Genomic DNA, 19,073 nt, shown 5'->3' on the forward strand with positions numbered 1-19,073 from the left:
GGTCCATATGAAATTTATTATGAGCTAGACAATAGTTTTACCTACTTTTATTTTTTTACTGAGAGGCGATATCTAGATCTACTATGGAAAGGGTAGAAATAATAAAACAACAGTTAATTTATTCTTCATTATATTATCGAGAACATTAAATATTATTTAATTAATTAAAACCATACAGAGTGTAACAAAAATGGTGGTGATCCGTTTAAGGGTGTACTCAGTATCGTATTCTTATCAGGAAAAAGTAGAAGAAAATTTTCACTTTTGTATGAGCCGGACCGCGCGAATCGGTCGAATCTCCATACAAAGATAAAAAAATTTTTTGCGAAAAAAAATTTTTTATCCTACTTTTTCCTGATGAGAATACGATACTGAATACGCCCTAAAACGGATCACCACCATTTTTGTTACACCCTGTACAATTCAAGTCACCATTTAAATAAATTCATAATTATTAACATAAAAATTTGCGGCCAAAAATACTTTCATACAACTATTATTTTCCTCTGATTTCAGTAGAAACTTGACTAATCATACATATAAATAATAGGGAACTTGACTGTATATAAAGAAAGTAACTGAGTTGACCGTGACGTCACTCAATTCGGTTTCATATTAATTTCATATTAGCAAGGCGTTGGAATTTGTTTTGACAGTTCTTAAAAAGAAGTTGATTTGACTAGGAGGCAAGTAGCCTATTAAATATAACACAAAAAATATTATGAAATAATAACAATGAATGTTGGAATGTATCAATTAAAATTGTTTTAAAACTTTACTGTTTTTGAGTATTTCTAAATAAATAAATTATGATTACTGTCTTTACAAGATGTGGTTACAACCTTACAACAATAATAATATGCCTCTGCGTGCGTCCCATGATACGGGCATCGGCAACGTCCGCTCAGTGTATCTCTTAAAATTACAGTGTCAAAAGGGCCTCTACGTGTTGGCTTCAGCTCCGCGCACGCCTCCCAATGATCCGGGCTACTCTATGGTTTCCGTGATGGAAAAAACATATGAACCTTGTTTAACAAAGGATCTTTATCAATAAATAAAAAATAGTTGTAATAGAACATTTCTTTTTTTTACTGCCACTTTTATGAAATGTGATATTTTTGAAAAAAAAAATGCTATTTCTACTCAGAATCACTAGGTTTTCCAATCCTAGTAGTTAAAAAAATTGTCCCATACGATTTTTCTTATTTTGTTACCATTTTCCGTACGTTGTGTGGGGTAACAAAAGAGGAAAGTAACAAAAATGTATGAAAATTCTGGGACACTTTTTGTTTCCCAGTGAGATTGAAAGTACTCGTGATTCTGAGTACAATTGACCTAAAATTCCCTAGAAAAATCTAAATAAAAAAATGGCAAAAAAAAGAAATGCTCAATTTAGTCAAAATCTAAATGTAATAATTTAATTGCTTATATCTTGCTGGGTCTATCATCTGTTCGTGTGATGCTCTGCTTGTGGTAATTCTGAAATTAAACATAACCATGATAATTATCTATACATACATTAAGGCTGCTCGTCCACTGGATCCACCAATAGAATATCATCCATACTAATATTATACTAAATACTACACACAGTGCGTTACTAAATACAGTGCGTTGAAGTTTCGCGTGCAATTTTTACTTCGTCACAAGCCCCCACTCCGGAACTTTGACGCTCTATACCTTTGTATTTTTTCATTAATTATAAAAAGCGAAAAATATGTGTACATTATTTTTGGACGATCTAACTGACGGACTAAACAGGTTGCCATATTTTTTTTATGTAGTCGTCATCCCTAATGTGACTAAAATCCTAAAATTCTTTCAATGTAGTAACTTACTCAGGTCCTCAGGATTGGAGCACTTCTTCAAATGCTCAGTGATGAGGAGTTTAAGGGCAGCATTCTCTGCTACCAGTTTGTGATTCGTTTCCTTAAGCAGTCGGTTCTCCTCTGCCTGCCAGTTCATTAGGACTTTCTGTTTTTGTCTGAAACAGTTTTTTAATAAAATTTCGCTAAAAAGAACCGAATTTCTACATTTCTTTATGTCAAAAAAAAAAAAATTGGGGGACACAGATCAAACTAAGCACAGCTTGTACTATGCGTGTTGGGCGACGATATATGTACATACTTATAAATAGATACATACACAGAAAACATCCATGACTCAGGAACAAATATTTGTATTCATCACACAAATAAATGCCCTCACCGGGATTGGAACCCAGGACCATTGGCTTAGCACTCTTAGCAGGCAGGATCACTGCCGACTATGCCAGACCGAGATTTAATGTTTATAGTAATAGTAGTGTTACTACTTAAAAAATACAAATTAAAATATTTTCTAATGAAAATAATTTGATTTGATCTAAGATTCTGCACGGCAGCGCCATCTCTCTTCGCTAGCTCGTAACCACATGTGTTGATTCAGTTAGGAGGTCGAACTAGTTTCGGTTCTACCTCAGAGATGGCGGGGGGCGCCATAAGCCTTCGGTAATTGTGTCATATACTTGGAAATTTCGACCCATGCTTTTGTAATCCGATGGCCGAGTGGTTTTACAGGAATCCGTCCGGTTAGCGGAGTACGCTGGTTCGATTCCAGCTCGGAACACTTGGAGGCCTTGGTCACTTTTGCTTTGTATATGACATTTATTTAATAATTATAGTATAATAGTATAAAAAATACAAATTAAAATAATTTGATTTGATCTAAGATTATGGCAGACTGGTTGTCATGTATTATAAATTATAATTACTAATTACCTGTATCTTCTAGAAGCTGCTGTCCGCGGCTCCAGCAACTTCTTCTTCTCTGCTTCTTCTTTACTTTCCACTACCTCCTTCTCTTTACTATTTCTTCTTTTCACTGTTTTCTTAAAGCTACTGCTAACTTTATTCACATTGAAAGGTACTATTGGTATCTTCTGTAACGTATTCGTTATAAGTATTGTATTTGGATTAACTATAGTTACTGGAACTAGTGTACCTGGTAGTGTTGAAATTGGCAATATAGTATTTTGGACTACCGGTGCATCTATTTTATTTTCACTAGTTTTCTTTTCTGCTTTATCAGATAAAACCCTTTTTAATTTATCTTTAGTTTCATTTTGTATTCTCTTATCATCATCAACTGGTTTCATTCTAACTTGCCTCCCATCTGGCTTCTTGATTATAATTTCAAAATCATCTAAATCATCTTTGTCTTTTAAAGCATTATTATAATTCCTTTTAAGCATTTTTATAATCTGCTTATCCTCTTTCTTATCATTATGTTCTTCTAAACTGTCGACTACAAAATCTAGAGATTTCTGACTCATTATAGGCGGAGCTTTCTCAGGTTTATCTGCTAACAAGACATCTTTAGTTACATGACCGTCCTTTATAACTGAATCCGTGTAAATTATTCTAGGTATATTTTTGGATTCTATAATACCATCTTTTCTTATTTCTACATTGCTATGTATTTTGATGACATTGTTGGTGTATGAGACAGTTTCGTTTATTTCTTTGTGTGCGTCTTCATGTCGCACTATAGCTACGTCATCAGTGGTCGTGACTTTATCTACAATGTCCTGTTTTCCGACTATTCTGCTGATTGTGGTTACTTCATTGGTTAGTTTGGAAATTGTTGTGGTTTCATATTCTTTGACGGCACCTGATTCGTCACTGGATGACCTGGAATAGAAAAGATTTTTTTAACAACTATGGGAATAAATGAAATTATTTTAACAAATATTTTGATTTGTGTTTTTTTAGGGACCGTCCACACTCAAGAGACGCATGTCCGCCGATGCGGAACGGACGTCAGCGCCACGCCGCCTGAATGTAATTTAAAAAACGTCTCCTCAGTACATTTTGTATAGGAAGGACGCTCAAGGGACGTCACTTGGGTAGTGAACCTGCCTGCTAATGCTAAGCCGCGGTCCTGGGTTCCAATCCCGCTAAGGGCATTTATTTGTGTGATGAGCACAGATATTTGTTCCTGAGTCATGGATGTTTTCTATGTATTTATCTATTTAAGTATGTATATCGTCACTATTTAAGTATGTAGAACGCCGTCAAAAAAGACCGCAGATGCGCTGGGCGGACGATATCAAAAGGACAGCTGGGAAAAAGTGGCTCCAGATCAGGGATGTTGCGGATATTCGCATCCGCACGCGCGGAACTTCCGCATCATTTTCAAAATCCGCATCCGCATCCGCCTCCGCAAAAATCAATACGGAGCATTCGCATGATGCGGATGTTGAACAGGTCGGTACAGGAACGACTTAGACGCGGCCCACGTGCACGGTAAATTCACCATTGGCCAATACGAGTCTCGTTACACGTCTGTGATTCGTGGATCGCGGGTTGCGCCTATTGCAAAGTTGCAAACATCAACAAGAATCGACAAGTTTGTGTCGTTTTGATTTTAGTCTCCTAGTGTGATTGTAGGGCGAAATATATGAAATTTTAAGTGTTATCAAATTATATATTAACGTAGTGATTCTGGACATTCCTCGTGAGTGTTCTGAGACTTAATTTCATTAGTGAATGAAAACTATGGCGCCGCCGAGTAAAAGTGCTATTTGGACATTTTTTAAACCAAACGATCATGAAAAAGCCCAGTGCAAAATATGTCAAAAACGTATTCTCGTAAAGGCCGTACAACCACAATCCTCACATTCGCATCCGCATCCGCATCTGCAGATGTGGGACTTGAAAAATCCGCATCTGCATCCGCATCCGCGGATGTCAAAAAATCTGCCTCCGCAACATCCCTGCTCCAGATCGCACAAAACCGTGACGAGTGGCGCATGTTGAAGGAGGCCTACACCCGAAGGGTAGAAACAGGCTAAAGAGAGAGAGAGAGAGAGAGAGATCGTCACTTAGCACCTATAGTACAAGCTTTGCTTAGTTTGGGGCTAGGTAGATCTGTGTAAGGTGTCCCCAATATTTATTTATTTTATTATTTATTAAATATTGAACAAAATACCTGCTTATAGTGATGTTCCGCTGGTTATTGGTGTAGAGACTGGCGTCTCCGTCCAGGGGGAACATCTGGGGGGTGTGTAAAGTGTGTGGGGTGTGGAGGGTGTCCACGTCTGAACCCTCCAGGGACAGCCGGCCAGCTCTGGAAAAAAAAAATAGTTTTTGGCACAAGCTTTTATCGCCGACTGTACCTTTCTTTCAGTACAGTCATCTACTGCTCTCTGAGACGTTTCTAAAAACCCCTTATTCGACGGAGATATGATGTTTCATGACAGAGTTTCCATCAGAGATGACCATCTTTCTGCTCTATCATCAGATTAGCTCCATGATACCATGGTGCCAGGTTCGAATCCCGGTAAGGGCATTTATTTGTGTGCACAGAAGCACAGTTACTTGTTCCTGAGTTATGGATGTTTTCTGTGTATATAACCGGTTTTTCGGAACTTATGAACGAAATGTCATTTGATATTTACCAGTCGCTTTTCGGTGAAGGAAAACATCGTATCATCGAAGATTGAGGAGTAGCGCGTTGTGTGAGTGGTTCGATTTTTAGGTTATATTCCCGTAAATAAAACAACTTTCCTTATTTTCTAATCAGGTGGTGGTTTATTAATACATAAAACCAAAGGTTAGTTTAGATGGACGGCAACGAGAAGGAGAAGCCTCCAGACGAGGATGGTGATAACGGTATGGACTGGGAGAAATACACGCGCAAGCGTAACTTGGATTTATCACCAACCAAGCTGGAGCCTTCCCCCAAAAAAATTGTAATTGACCCGGCAGAGTCCGAAAAGCAGTCGGGTAATACAAATAGTGCAGTTGAGGAGCCCGGTACTAGTAGGATGGTCGAGTCTCATGCGAACAGTCAAAAAGAGTCAGTTGAAATAAACAAAAGTAACTCAACTGAATTTAACCCGCATCTATACAAACACCCCAGTCTAGACAGCAAATCACGAGAGTATGGTGCCAACGATGATGGACCTTTCATAGTGCATGTCTCTAGAGAGGCCGCCCCTTCCTCCAGTGCCACTCTAAAACCCATAAATGTAGGCCTTTTACTAACTCGGGCAAACGTCAATAACATCCAGAAGGACGGTGGCATTAAATCGGTGGGTCGCAACAGAGTAGCGGTCACTTTCTCCACAGCTGCGGATGCAAATAACTTCCTGAAGCACCCGCTTCTAGGCGAAAATAAGTTTATAGCTGATATCCCTTCATATCATGTATCTCGAATGGGAGTGGTGCGAGGAGTTCCTTCAGACTGGACTATGGAGGAATTGGTCAATGGAACGTCCCTTAGAGAAGGTAAAGGGAAGATCCTTAAAGCTCGTCGACTTCAACGGAAGATACTTAAAGATGATGGCTCCCCGTCTTGGGTTCCGACTCAATCGGTGGTAGTAACTTTTGAGGGTCAAAGCTTGCCTGCCAAAATTTTTGCATACTACACCTCATTAGTTGTGGACGTGTATCAGCTGCCAATAATCCAATGTAGGAAGTGCCTCAGGTTTGGTCACATCCAAGCACAGTGCCGGTCTGATGCTAGGTGCTACAAATGTTCACAAAAACACCCTGGGGATGGATGTAACATTGCTCCTGAACATGTTAGATGTATATTCTGTTCCGGCAGACACTATGCGACTGACAAGACATGTAACGAATTTGGTCGGCAGAAAGCCATCAAACTGGCTATGTCTGAACAGAGTATTTCGTATGCAGAGGCAGCTGCTCAGTTCTCATCAGTACGCCGCCCATACTCTGACGTAGCGAGAGTCATGTTTGAGCAGATTCCAGACTCTTCTAGATCGTCCGAGTCACCCTGCCATACGTTTATTCCAACATCCCCGCCTACGACATCTTATCGTAAGACTATTTATCGGGCGCCCCGGGCGAGGGTCCCCCTCTCCCCAGGTTATGACAGAGAGGCCCACAATAATATTGTTCGTACTCCCCCACCACAGCTCCCCAATGGCCAGGCCCTGAATGGTGCTTACAATAGAGTCACCCCTCAGGAGGACCTAATGGAGCTGTGTTTGAAGTTACTAACAAATATCATCGCCAAATGGAGCGACATTCTACCGAACGACGTTGCGCCTTTAATGGTCACACTTGCAGAGCGACTCACCTTTCATAATAGGTCACCAGGTCAACTTTTTACAATGGAATAGTCGGAGTATCATCCCAAAGAAACCAGAACTTACCCAGTTGATCAATGATCATGCTGTGTCCGTTGCGGCCATCTCGGAGACATGGTTACGTCCCGGGGCTCTTTTTAGAGTACCGGAGTTCTCGTGCCTCCGGGAGGACCGTAGTGACGGACGTGCTGGATGTGCGTTATTGATTAAACATTGTTACCCATTTTCTCAAATTTCTATCCCTCCCCACTCGGATGGGATTAATGCCGTAGCTGCAAAGGTTATGGGCATTAATTTCATCTCTGTATATATACCCCATACTGAGGTAGTTGATATAGACGAATTGCATTCTATTCTCTCATCTGTACCACACCCTCTGGTAATTCTAGGAGACTTCAATTGCCACAATATCTCTTGGGGATCATACCATTCCGATGCTTTTTCAACAGCTCTGCTGGATTTATTTGATGACATTAACGTGGGAGTCATTAACGACGGTACCCCCACGCATCGGGTTTACCCAGGTCAGAACCCCCAATCTGTTCTAGATCTGACTGTATGTTCGCCGAACCTATCGTCCTTGTTATCATGGAGGGTTTTGCGCCAATCATATGGTAGTGATCATTTTCCGATAATTATCACTAAACCAACGTCGATCCTCCCTTCACCACCGCCAGAGCCGCTGCTGAAATACAAAATACAGTCAGCAGACTGGCCCAATTATGCTTTTTTTGTCGAAGAGAGTATCAAAGAGAGGAACCCCACTGAGATGGACCAAGAGGGAAAGTATACGTACTTCAAAAATATCATTTTGGAAGCTGCCGACAAATTTATCCCGAAAAAGAAGCCTGCCAGGGTTAAAATTCCTTCCCCCCCATGGTGGAACGCAGATTGCACGACTGCCATCAAAAAAAGAAACGATGCGGAGCGCCTCTTCAATGAATCCGGTAATTTGGACGATTACATTACTTTTAAAAAAGTTTCGGCTCATACAAAACGTTTCTTAGCAAAGGCTAAAAAGAGGGGCTGGAAGGGGTTCTGCGAGAGCCTATCTCCTAGAACCCCTCCATCTCTTGTATGGCGAAATATTAAGAGATTTAGGGGTTCATTTAATCCAGAATCTAAACCAACAATAGATTCCCCCTGGATGGCAGAATTCGCAGATAGGCTTGCCCCGCCAACTGTCCCTGAGGCGTCCTGTTTGATATCCCCCCCGCTGCCGCGTTCCTCCTGTTCTCTCGACCAGCCCTTCTCATTTTCAGAGCTTAACCTGGTAATTAATGGTTTAAGGAATACTTCACCTGGAGAGGATGGGATCCCATATTGTTTCCTGTCTAAGCTAAATACTCCCGGACAGGAATATCTGCTTGGCATCATAAACCATGCCTTTAACACAGGAGAGGTTCCAGCAGATTGGAAGTCCCAGGTAGTCATTCCTATCCTAAAGCCGTCTAAAAACCCAGACGAGGCTAATTCCTATCGACCAATCGCTCTTTCTGCAACAATGGGAAAGATATTAGAACACTTGGTTAAAAATAGGCTTGAATGGTTTGTGGAAAACAATGGAATTTTAGCAGACACACAGTTTGGTTTCCGAAAGGGGCGTAGCACTATGGATAGCCTAAACATTTTAACGAGTGATATTAGATTTACTTTATCAAAAAACGAATATCTGCTGGGATGTTTCCTCGACATCTCTGCTGCATATGACAATGTGCTTCTTCCGGTGCTCAGGGCTAAAATGCTACAACTGAGCATTCCCGCGAAGATTGTACACATTGTCACCTCGCTATTCATGGGCAGGTCTATCAAAATTAGACAAGGCAACTCCTATTGTCCTCCTCGGACTTTGTGGAGAGGTCTCCCTCAAGGATCGGTACTCAGCCCCCTTCTTTACAACATATACACATATGACTTAGAACAATCTGTCTTATCCTTTTGTAACATCTTGCAGTACGCTGATGATCTTGTCTTATATACGATGGCAAAGTCAATGGATAAAGCAACTGCTAGTCTGAACACGGCTCTGGGTTACCTTGGGGATTGGCTCGGTGACCATGGGCTTACTCTGTCTCCGACAAAGAGTTGTACTGTTACATTTAGCCGCAGAAGGAACATGCCAACAACTGATGTATACTATGACGGTGTCAGAATTCCGAGTAAGGAGTCTGTAAAGTTTCTAGGTGTTATTTTGGACTATAAAATGTCTGGCACTCTGCACCACAAATACATAATAGGTAAATGTGAAAAAAATATCAACATACTACGAGCACTGTCCGGGGTGTGGTGGGGTTCTCATCCTTATTGCCAGAAGTTACTATATAATGCCATCATACGCAGTCATATAGATTATGGGTCACTTTTAATGGAACCTTGCAATAAGGATGGCCTTGACAAACTAGACCTCATCCAGGCAAAATGCTTGAGGATTATACTTGGCGCTATGAGGTGTTCTCCGAAGAATGGCATGCAGGTAGAAAGTGTTGACCCTCCACTGGCTCTCCGCAGACAGTATCTTGCGGACAGATTCTTAATCAAGAGCAGCTCATACTATAGCCACTTGATGCTTCCACGCTTGTGGCCGCTGGCGCTGGAGGTCACTGAAAACAGATATTGGACTTTTAAAGTTTTCCCAAGAACAGTAATATCTTTTTCCAAATTAATTAATATCTACCCCAATTTATATAAATCCGGTACTAATCCCATATTTGAAGTAGCATTTGAAACCCTTATATATACTCCTAAAGTAATATTAGATATAGGCATTTTCAAAAATGATCCAGGAGCAAACAATAAATTCAATAAATTTTTAGAAAAATGGTCAAATTACTTACCGATGTTTACTGACGCTTCCAAGATGGATGCGACCAGTTGCGTGGGAGCAGCAGTGTGGATTCCTCGATACAATATAGCTCTCCCATTTAAATGTCCTCCACAATCTTCAATTTTTACAGGCGAAGCAGTTGCTATCCTTGAGGCTGTCAAATATGCAGAGACACACAACATTAGTAAAGCTATTATTTTTACTGATAGTAAAAGTTGCCTGCAGGCTATTATTGGCAACCAATTTAAAATGAAAATAAAGTTCCCTTTGATTTTAGAAATCAAAACCGTACTTCGCAGGTGTGAGTCAAAGGGTCTAACCATAGTTCTGAGTTGGATTCCTAGCCACTGTGGCATTAATGGCAATGAGATGGTTGATACATGGGCAAGGCAAGCTATCGACATTGGTTCAGTGAAATCGGTAATTTACAGTACTGACCTTTTGAGTGGCGCACTCGCAGACATGTTTGCCACATGGCAGGAGCAATGGGATATCTCGAAATTGCAGACGGGCAAGCACTATGGATGTGTGCAACCTCGTATCACTCGGAAGCCGTGGTTCTATCGTTTTCGTAATTCTCCTAAATGGGTTATATCCACAATTTGCCGGTTACGATTGGGAAAAGTATGCACTCCGTTATTTCTGGCTATGATTGGTGTCCGCGCGAACTCATTATGCCAATGCGGGCAAGAGGAGGGTAACTTGGATCACATCTTCTTTTCTTGTTCAATGTGTAGCTACTCACTGTACGATGTATTGCCCGAAAGTGTACCACGACCTATATGCTTTAGCTCGCTACTTTGTTACATGGATTCGACCCTAACTTCTATCCTAATTAAATATTTACAAACAAATAACATTAAACTATAAATAACGTAAATTCATTCTCACTCTCGTCTATAATATTCTATTACTTCATTTATTCCTATTATACATGTAATATGGTTTTCTTTTCTTTCATTTCCCTCATGTTGGCATTACTAACATTCTGTCATCCGCTTCCCGCTTCTTCGCTAATCAATTTGTGTAAGTGTTGTCATGTGTTTGTCAGTGACGTTCATAACAAATGTTTTGTTTTAGGTTTTCCCTTCACATCCTTCATAAAAAATAAAAAAAAATAAAAATACCGAACATTCTCCTCACGTGTGAAAGTCAAAGCTACGAATAACACCAAGCCAACACTGACATTGGCAAATTCACCCTGTGCAAATTGGCAGGGAGTAAAAGCCAAAAAAAAAAAAAAAAAAAAAACATCGTAAAGAAACCGGAATAATTCCAATAAGGCCTAGTAGTTACCCTTCGGCTTGTAGGGTCAGATACTAGTGCCCACGCCAAATCTTGGGATTAGTTGTCAAAGCGGACCCCAGACTCCCATGAGCCGTGGCAAATGCCGGGATAACTCAAGGAGAATATGGCAGTAAGACAAGTTAGTGTTTTGTCTGATTCCACCCAAAAACTGAAAACCTTTTGGAATCTCACAAACTGTGTAAAGTTATTTAGTTATTACTTACTGCCAGGGGCCCATTTCTCGAACGATATTAGACTAATATTATTAGTCCACGTACCGTCAAATCGTATGGGTTGCCATGACAACACACTAATATTATTAGACTTATAACTTTCGAGAAATGGGCCCCAGGAGGCAGTGTACTGCCAGGGATTGACACAGGCGCCTATTATTAGGACTGCAAAAGACCGTGCTCAATGGAGAGCTTTGGTGTGCAAAATAACAACCTCATGTGGTCGCGACCCTCAGCCATGAGGAACCGAGGAAGAAGATGTATCGATACATACATACATACATATAATCACGCCTGTATCCCATAAAGGGGTAGGCAGAGCACATGAACTACTAAGTTTCAGTGCCACTCTTGGCAAAAAGGGGTTGAAAGAAATCCAAATTGTGAACATTGCCGGGCAGGTTGCCAGTCTCTCGCCTACGCCACAATTTAACCCATATCCCACAGTCGACTTCTACGACACCCACGGGAAGAAAGGGGGTGGTGAAATTCTTAACCCGTCACCACACGGGGCATAGATGTATATATGTAGGGAACAAATCAAATTATTTTATTAAATATTTTTTGATTTGTTTTTTTAAGCAGTAACACTACTATATATAAATCTTATACTTTTAAACGAGCAATTCTTGTATATTTATTTATTTATTTATTTATATATTTATTTATATATACCGACGATCTCGGAAACCGCTCTAACGATTTCGCTGAAATTTGTTATGTGGGGGTTTTCGGGGGTGAAAAATCGATCTAGCGTAGCCTTAGATCAAGGAAAACGCGAATTTTTGAGTTTTCATGAGTTTTTCTTTCGCGTTAGTAAATGTAAAAATATGGTCGTTAATTTCGCCGCGCGCACATCGATTCCGCTTAGCTCAGTCGTACGAGGTCGGTCTAATGTACGCAGATAGATCGTAAGTGTCAGGGTTTCGAATCCCGGCCAGAAATGAAGTTTTTGTTTTTTGTCTTTTTTTTTTGTTTTTGTATTTATAAGAGTTTTTTATTATCTAAAGACGTGATATATTAAAATAGAACCGAGCGAAGCTCGGTCGCCCAGATATTTATAATGAGAAAGCGATCAAGCCCACTAGTGGTGAAGCCGTGAATCGAACCCAGGTCACCAGCTAACGTGGCTGACATGCTAAAACCGTTACACCACCTCGACCGTCCGAGGGGGGGTATGATATCTATTTCAGTTTAAGAAGATGTATAGTTAAGTATGGGAAATCATAGATCATAGAGTCTCTCTACTTACTTGGCCTCCATAGCCTGTTTAAACCCTTCATCAAACGGGTTGACATTCTGCAGGTCCTGGAACAGCCCTACTTCCTCACAGTTACGGATGAAGCGGGTTGGAGTTGGTGTCTGGTCCGCTGTAAGTAGTGCACTTGGATTTAAAATATAAAACTATTTTTAAAGGACCTTTATAATAGTTATTTGTTATACAAGGGGGCAAAGTTGTATTTTAATGCCGAGTGTGGAATTGAAAAACGAGCAAGTGAAAGGATTCTATAGTTGAACCACGAGCGAAGCGAGTGGTTCGAGAATAGAATCCTGAACTTGCGAGTTTTTTAACATACGAGAATTAAAATACATTTGCACCCGAGTGTAACACAAAACTTTTCCCCTCACTACAGCGAGGAAACTACAACGCAAAAAATGCGTTTATCACTGCTTCCAGTAGTCCCACAGAGGTGGTAAATCATCTTTATTACTAGATTCACCTACTTTTATCAATTTTAAAGCAGTTAATTTGATTTTATTCAAGGTCAAATTACTTTACCCACTAGTGGATAAAATGCGTTTTTACCCGCTGGTATTAAAGGACAAAACACGTGTTCCCGAGCTAGTGAGGGGAAAAAATACATATCGGCCCTGTCAGTCTGCTCTTTTCAAGGCCTCAAATTACATTATATTAGTCTAGAGCCAATTTGGCCACAAGTCGTCTCCTTCACGATTTTCGTCGACATCTCTTCTAAATACCTAAAACAGGTATGGATATGTTCCTCGTTCTCTCCAGATTACGAATTGACCTGTTTTAGTTTAAGGAGGGGGACGGGTCGAGAAAAAGGGGGAAAGATGGCGACCGACCATCATAGATATTTATTCACATCTCGAGTCCTATGGCACCAATCTGTTCGTGCGAGGTGTCATTTGAAAGCTTATTAAACCTACTTTAATTGTTTTCGAATAACTATGCTCATAAAAGTAACCGTTTAGGAAATATTTGAAAATATGTGTTTTTTTATCGCGCATGAATTGCACAAGTACTAGTAAAAAATGCGTCTAACTCAATAAACAATAACTTTACCGCAATTGATGTTATTATAAAATTTTTGCGTCTATTCATGCTCTTTCTAAAAATATAAGTTTCATTGGTATATGATAATATATAACCATGTAATTAAGAATTTTGTTTGGCAGGGGTTATCCTCCAGGTCGCATAAACGGGCGCTGACCGTGGTAAAGTATTCAATATTTTTGAGGTCTTATTTTATGGATCCATATGTGAGAGGTATCGTTTGAAAGATAATTAAACCTACTATAATTATTTATACATAACTATAGTATTAAAGGTAGCTGTTTACATAATATTTGAAAATATGTGTTTTTATCGAACATGAATCGCACAAGTACTGGTAAAAAATGCTTCTAAGTCAATAAACAATAACGTTACCGCAATTGATGTTATTATAAAATTTACGCGACTATTCATGAGCCTTCTAAAAATATAAGTTTTATTGGTAAGTGATAATATAACCATTAAATTACGAATTTTGTTTCGTAGTGGTCACTCCGCCGGTCGCATAAAAATGAGCGCTGACCGTAGTAAAGTATTCAATATTTTTAAGTTCCTTTTTTACGGATCCATATGTAAGAGGTATCATTTGAAAGCAAATTAAACCTACTATAATTATTTTTGAATAACTATAGTTATAAAGGTAGCTGTTTACAAAATATTTGAAAACATGAGTTTTTTTTCGAGCACGAGTTGCACATATACAGATAAAAAATGCTTCTAACTTAATAAACCATAACTTTACCGCAATTAATGTTATTATAAAATTTACGCGAAATTTCACGCGCTTTCTAAAAATATAAGTTTTATTGGTGTATGATAATATATGACCAAGTAATTACGAATTTGGTTTAGCAGGGGTCACTGCGCCCTGTCACGATATTGGGTGCTGACTGACCGTCGCCAAATTTTCTACGTTACTCAGATCCTATTTTACTGATAAATTTGTGAGAGGTATCATTTGAAAGCATATTATGCGTACTATCTTTATTTCTAATATTTCAAGTCGAAACTGTAGACGTTTACAAAATATTTGATTAGTAATATGTGTATTTTACTGTGCATTAATAGCATTGGCATTGATAAGACACGCTTCTAGCTCAATAAATTATAGTTTTCCGCAATTGAAATAATAACAAAATAAACGGAAAATGTATGACTTACACAAAAAATAAGTTTGGTTTGTATTGCATAAACAATTAATTTGAATTTGTTCAGCTCACCTACTGCGCACCATCATATAAATGGATGTCCACCGTCGTTGCCTTTTTTCATGATTTTTCAGATTTTATTTCACTAATCGTATATTCATAATAAATATAATCTATCACGTATCGAATTTACTTATATACTTAATTGATCAGTAAAATAAAATCTGTAAAATGATGAAAAAATTAAGGCAACGGCGGTGGACATCCGTTTATATGACGATTGACTGTGCGCAGTGGGTATGGTGGACAAATTAACATTAATTGTTTAAGCAAAACTAACAAAACTCATTTTTTGTAAAGGCCATACATTTTGCGGTTCATTTCGTTATTATATCAATTGCGAAAAAATATAATTTATTGAGATAGAAGCATGTTTCACTCGTATCAGTGCGAATGCTATTCATATACAGTAAAAATACACATATTGTCAAATATTTTGTAAACTTCTACAATTACGACTAAAATTATTAAAAAATAACGATAGTACGCATAATATGCTTTCAAATGATACATCTCACAAATTGATCGCTAAAATAGGATCTGAGAAATACATAAAATTAGGCGACGGTTAGCACCTATTTACGTCACGGGGGTGCAGTGACACCTGCTAAACCAAATTCGTAATTACTTGGTTGTATAATATCATACATCAATAAAACTTATATTTTTAGAAAGCATATGAAATGTCCTGTAAATCTTATCCTAACATTATTTGCGGTAAAGTTATTGTTTATTGGTCATGCACCAAGATACAATCTTAAAAATTATGAAAACGGCAACGAAAATGGTCATCCATGTATATGACGGTGCGCAGTGAGTATGATGGATAAATTAACATTAATTGTTCATGCAATACTGACAAAACTTATTATTTGAAAAGGTCATACATTTCGCCGTTTATTTTGTTATTATATCAATTGCGGAAAAAATATAATTCATTGAGCTAGAAGCATGTTTTACTCACATCGGTTCCAATGCATATTTTCAAATATTTTGTTAGCTACTACAGTTACAACTAAAATTATTGAGAACTAATGATAGTACGCATAATATGCTTTCAAAAGATTCCTGTAAAATAAAATAGGATCTGAAAAATATAGAAAATTTGGCGACGGTCAGCATCCATACGTGGCCGGGCGCTGTGGCCCCTACTTAACCATATTTGTAATTACTTGGTTATATAATATTATACACCAATAAAACTTATGTTATTAGAAAGCGCACGAAATTCCGCGTAAATCTTATACTAACATCAATTCCGGAAAAGTTGTTGTTTATTGATTAAGAAGCATTTTTTACCAGTAGGTACTTGTGCGACTCATGGTCTATAAAACACATATTTTCAAATATTTTCTAAACAGCTACCTTTATGATTATAGTTATTTGTAAAAAAATATAGTAGGTTTAATTAGCTTTGAAACGATACCTCTCGCATATGGATCTGTAAAATAGGACCTCAAAAATATTGAATACTTTACTACGGTCAGCGCCCATTTCTGCGACCGGGCAGAGTGACTTCTGCTAAACCAAATTCGTAATTACATGGTTATATATTATCATATACCAATGAAACTTATATTTTTAGAAAGAGCATGAATAGACGCAAAAATTTTATAATAACATCAATTGCGGTAAAGTTATTGTTTATTGAGTTAGACGCATTTTTTCTAGTACTTGTGCAATTCATGCGCGATAAAAAAACACATATTTTCAAATATTTCGTAAACGGTTACTTTTATGAGTATAGTTATTAATAATTAATTAAAGTAGGTTTAATAAGCTTTCAAACGACACCTTGCACGAACAGATTGGTGCCATAGGACTCGAGATGTGAATAAATATCTATGATGGTCGGCCGCCATCTTTCTCCCCCCTTTTTCTCAACCCGTCCCCCCCTCCTTAAACTAAAACAGGTCAATTCGTAATCTGGAGATAACGAGGAACACATCCATACCTGTTTTAGGTATTTAGAAGAGATGTCGACGACTTTTTGTAAAAGAGGTCGTTTGGTCCCTGACTATATTCCCTTACCGGGATTCGAACCCGGGACCGCGGCTCAGCAGGCAGGGTCACTACCGACTGAGCCAGACCGGTCGTCATTTACTCAAAATGTGTATAAAGGCACCAACGTCATATTGGTTTAAAACTATTGGATTTGTTATTTATCATGCAGAAATGTTTGCGAGTGATACTACTATTTTTAAGTTAACAGAAAAATTCACACCTCCGACAGGACTTGAGCTTGCTTTGTCCATTTATTTAAAAATATTAAAACAATTTTACAACCTGAAGCAGTTTTTTATTATTTTTTAGGCAGGTAGTCGAAAAAACAACTGATATGGCCTGTATCCTGGTATCTTTTTCTAGGTTTATCTCATATTATTATGTTTGTCTAGTTTGTTCTTAAAACTGTTGATGTTGGGTGCTGAGACTACTTCCTCTGGTAGCTTGTTCCAAGGCGTGACTACTCTGTTAGCAAAGAAGTGTCTATGTGGGTTGTTGTTTGATATGCAGAGTGTAATTTTAAGTGGTGCCCTCTCAGTCGGGTATTGGTCTCTTTTGAGTATAGATTTGAAGTCTTCGAGGTCATAGTGTACGTTCAGGATTTTATATACTTCAATAAAATCACCTCTATCTCTTCTTTCCTTGAGTGTAGTCAACTTCAGTGCTTCCAGTCTACTTTCGTATGGTAGTCTCTTGATCTGCCTTGGTATTTTAGTGAAGCTACGCTGCACCTTTTCCAGTAGGTCAATATCTTTCACAAAGTAAGGGTTCCAAATTTGAAAGGCATATTCCAGTATTGGCCTAACATATGCTTTGTAGATCTTGAGCATCATGTCAGGTGTAAGAATCCCAAACGCTTTTCTGATCAGGTAAATAAAGCTCTTAACTTTCTTTGTTATTGTTATTATGTGTGTTTCCCATTTTAGGTTTGAAGCGATAACAATTCCTAAGTCAGTTTGTTCTTCAACTGCCCGTAGATTCACATCGTTAAGCTTGTATACTAAATGTGGATTTTGGGTTCCTATATGTAGTATTGTACATTTAACATTATTGTACATTTTTTTTGGTGAAAATAAATCAGTTGTTACCACAGAACTAGATTTGGATAGAAGAAACAAGTTCATCTATTTTTATAGAGTGCGAGTGTGTCAGATTTTGTACTGAAGTTGTTACTTGCCTGTAATTTTAAATATATATCTCAGGCTCTTGAGTATTCGTAATTTTTGTGTTGTTGCATCAAGCCAAATGATTATACTAGCCTTCTTGAGCTTACCATAGGACTAAGTCAATCTGTGTAAGAATGTCCTTTAATATTATTAATATTTATTTATTTATAAATTAGACCTTTGCTTTCTTGATTGATTAGTAATAAAATGTAATTTTTAATATTTTTATGATGTTTCTATGAACACAATTTTCATCATCTAATTTACTAATTAATAATGCACTTTTGTCTTTTTACTACCTACCTTTATTTCCTTACTGTCCTATATGGACTAATACCTTTTAAATGTATTTGTTCATGTCTAGGTTATGAATGAAACCCTTTTAAAGTTTTAAAAAGTTAATTCCCAAGTCAAAAACTGGATTGAAAATTAAAAAAAAAAACATACCTACGAACGCTGCCTTTTGCTCCATACCCAACTGGAGAACCATATCATGCTTTTTCGTGTGTACGTGCAGGTGATCCTCGTTCGTGAACGTCATGCCGCAGCCCTGCATCACGCAGGCGAACGGCTTCTCCGGCTCTGCCATTGTTTCGGCAACACAATCGAACAAAACAATACCAGCAAATCAAAATTTCCGCTACTCAGTTTGCTATTTTGAAGTCATATTGTGAAAACGAAGTTGGTATTTGGGGTTTTTATGTGAGTAATCATTGTAGTTATTTAATACATGATTTGATAAGGCAATAAATGTTTTTTGAGATAAGAAATTCTACAAATTCCCAGTGCCCACCAAAGAGAATATAATCACTACGTGTGCCCACTGCCCAGTGTGTATTTGACGTTTCCAATTGACACTATTGACAGTTGACTTGACATTTGTTAAGTTTGTTCGAGTTTGTATTAAAAACATTGAAACTAGCTTGACCCTTAAATTGTGATAAATAAGTATG

General features: G+C 38.2%; 2 protein-coding genes and 1 long non-coding RNA gene across 6 annotated transcripts; 1 reads left to right on the plus strand and 2 right to left on the minus strand.

The window, feature by feature from the left end:
• Positions 1-1,296: 1,296 nt before the first annotated feature.
• On the minus strand, positions 1,297-18,907 carry LOC125238740. Its single transcript, XM_048146163.1, has 6 exons — positions 18,568-18,907; positions 12,696-12,813; positions 4,972-5,109; positions 2,760-3,671; positions 1,839-1,984; positions 1,297-1,479 (listed from the first exon to the last, which is right to left on the minus strand). Exons 1-6 carry the CDS (start codon positions 18,707-18,709, stop codon positions 1,445-1,447), a joined length of 1,491 nt encoding a protein of 496 aa, XP_048002120.1. The 5' UTR covers positions 18,710-18,907; the 3' UTR covers positions 1,297-1,444.
• Positions 7,690-10,489, minus strand: LOC125238742. 4 transcript variants are annotated; one of them, XR_007178464.1, is made up of 6 exons: positions 10,362-10,489; positions 9,934-10,077; positions 9,364-9,699; positions 8,753-9,267; positions 8,401-8,595; positions 7,770-7,784 (listed from the first exon to the last, which is right to left on the minus strand). It is a non-coding gene; the product is annotated as an uncharacterized LOC125238742 (long non-coding RNA). The 4 variants fall into 4 exon arrangements; XR_007178463.1 differs by having other exon boundaries at positions 7,690-8,595; XR_007178466.1 differs by having other exon boundaries at positions 7,691-8,595; positions 9,135-9,267.
• On the plus strand, positions 9,465-11,087 carry LOC125238741. Its single transcript, XM_048146164.1, has 2 exons — positions 9,465-10,620; positions 11,004-11,087. Exons 1-2 carry the CDS (start codon positions 9,465-9,467, stop codon positions 11,042-11,044), a joined length of 1,197 nt encoding a protein of 398 aa, XP_048002121.1. The 3' UTR covers positions 11,045-11,087.
• Positions 18,908-19,073: the final 166 nt, after the last annotated feature.

Source organism: Leguminivora glycinivorella, chromosome 24 (genome assembly GCF_023078275.1).
Source record: "Leguminivora glycinivorella isolate SPB_JAAS2020 chromosome 24, LegGlyc_1.1, whole genome shotgun sequence".
Lineage (NCBI taxonomy): Eukaryota > Metazoa > Arthropoda > Insecta > Lepidoptera > Tortricidae > Leguminivora > Leguminivora glycinivorella.

Coding starts and splice junctions, on each gene's coding strand:
- LOC125238740 (XM_048146163.1), bottom strand. CDS start 18,709: ATGGCAGAGCCGGAGAAGCCGTTCGCCTGCGTGATGCAGGGCTGCGGC. Junction 12,814..18,567: donor GCAAAAGGCAGCGTTCGTAG/GTATGTTTTTTT, acceptor CACTACTTACAG/CGGACCAGACACCAACTCCA. Junction 5,110..12,695: donor AAACAGGCTATGGAGGCCAA/GTAAGTAGAGAG, acceptor TTTTTTTTCCAG/AGCTGGCCGGCTGTCCCTGG.
- LOC125238741 (XM_048146164.1), top strand. CDS start 9,465: ATGGAACCTTGCAATAAGGATGGCCTTGACAAACTAGACCTCATCCAG. Junction 10,621..11,003: donor CCAATGCGGGCAAGAGGAGG/GTAACTTGGATC, acceptor GTTTTGTTTTAG/GTTTTCCCTTCACATCCTTC.